Below are 1,210 nucleotides of genomic sequence, written 5' to 3'. Positions count from 1 at the left end.
ACCAAAATCAAACGCATAAATGTCTCAGCTTTCACAAGTAGGAAAAGAACCAGACCAAAATCAAACGCATGAATGTCACAGCTTTCACAGGTGGGGAAAAAAACCAGACCAAAATCAAACGAATAAATGTCGCAGCTTTCACAGGTAGAAAAATACCCTCAGACCCAGTCGGTAGTAGAATGGCACATGACAGATACGAGTATGGTCATACAATTGTAACACTAAACAATCACGCACTAAGGGGAAACAAGCAGGCACGGCAGGAGTACATACAGATGAATGACAAATAAGATGTACATACAACCAATGCACTTGCACAGAAAACGTATAAGAAAGATCACAAAATCCCAGCCACCTCCACCAAGAGCAGGGCAGATGCACATACGCATTTACACTGCAAGCTATATCAAGCTGACCCGACAGGACGCAGCACACTGCACCATGGACCCAACACAACTGACACACGCGGCAACGCTTGCAGATACCTACCCATGTCTAAGGCGTTGCAGCTTGCGCCACTATCGTAGACACTGATGACAGGCCCACTTGCACTCTGCGCATGGGCCAAAAGGCGATGAATGAGCTGCCGCTTGCGACCGGCTACACTGAGACCCCGTGCAGCGCACAAAACGCGCAGGTCAGCTACACGCAGCGGTTGCAGTGATGCGGCGCCCAAGGCAATTGCTGTGGGTGTGACTTCTGCGGAGAGAAAGTGTGCCATTTGTGCAAACGTGAATATGCGCAGGAAAAGGTTTGAAAAAAGAGATAACAAAATACTAGACCAACGCTGAACCCTAAACACTATACTATCCACAGCACGCAGTTGGTGCATTGGAAATGACACCCACACACACCTTCCACAGCTTTGCGCTTCCGCCTACTAGTTGCTGGTGTTTGTTCGGTACCTTTCAAAGCTCCTTTTCCAGCGGCTACAGCCGTTATGGATACCTCTGCAGTATCTTCAATGATCACAGAACCATCCTTATTCGTAATCCTCTCCAGCGATTGTCTGGGTCTCATACGCCGTGTGCGTGTGTATGTGCGCTTGATGGGTTTGTCGCCGGTGTCTGTACTCTCAGCAACTGATACGGCCGAGGCCACTTCTATCTATGGAGTTGTAATCACAATAGAGGGTATCGGCGGATACGTTCTCCAGTGAGATTGGGAAGATACAGTTCATACACATGCTATACACACACACACACACACA

At 48.3% G+C, this 1,210-nt stretch overlaps 1 protein-coding gene across 1 annotated transcript; it reads right to left on the bottom strand.

Moving 5' to 3' along the window:
• Positions 1-406: 406 nt before the first annotated feature.
• SARC_16650 (hypothetical protein) lies at positions 407-1,020 on the bottom strand (the record flags this gene model as incomplete). Its single annotated transcript, XM_014289249.1, has 2 exons — positions 407-699; positions 855-1,020. 2 exons carry the CDS (start codon positions 1,018-1,020, stop codon positions 407-409), a joined length of 459 nt encoding a protein of 152 aa, XP_014144724.1.
• Between the last annotated feature and the right edge of the window lie 190 nt (positions 1,021-1,210).

Source organism: Sphaeroforma arctica (genome assembly GCF_001186125.1).
Source record: "Sphaeroforma arctica JP610 unplaced genomic scaffold supercont1.8582, whole genome shotgun sequence".
Classification (NCBI taxonomy): domain Eukaryota; class Ichthyosporea; order Ichthyophonida; genus Sphaeroforma; species Sphaeroforma arctica.
The sequence above is the reverse complement of the archived record's forward strand: the minus strand, read 5'-3'. Positions and strand labels throughout refer to the sequence as shown.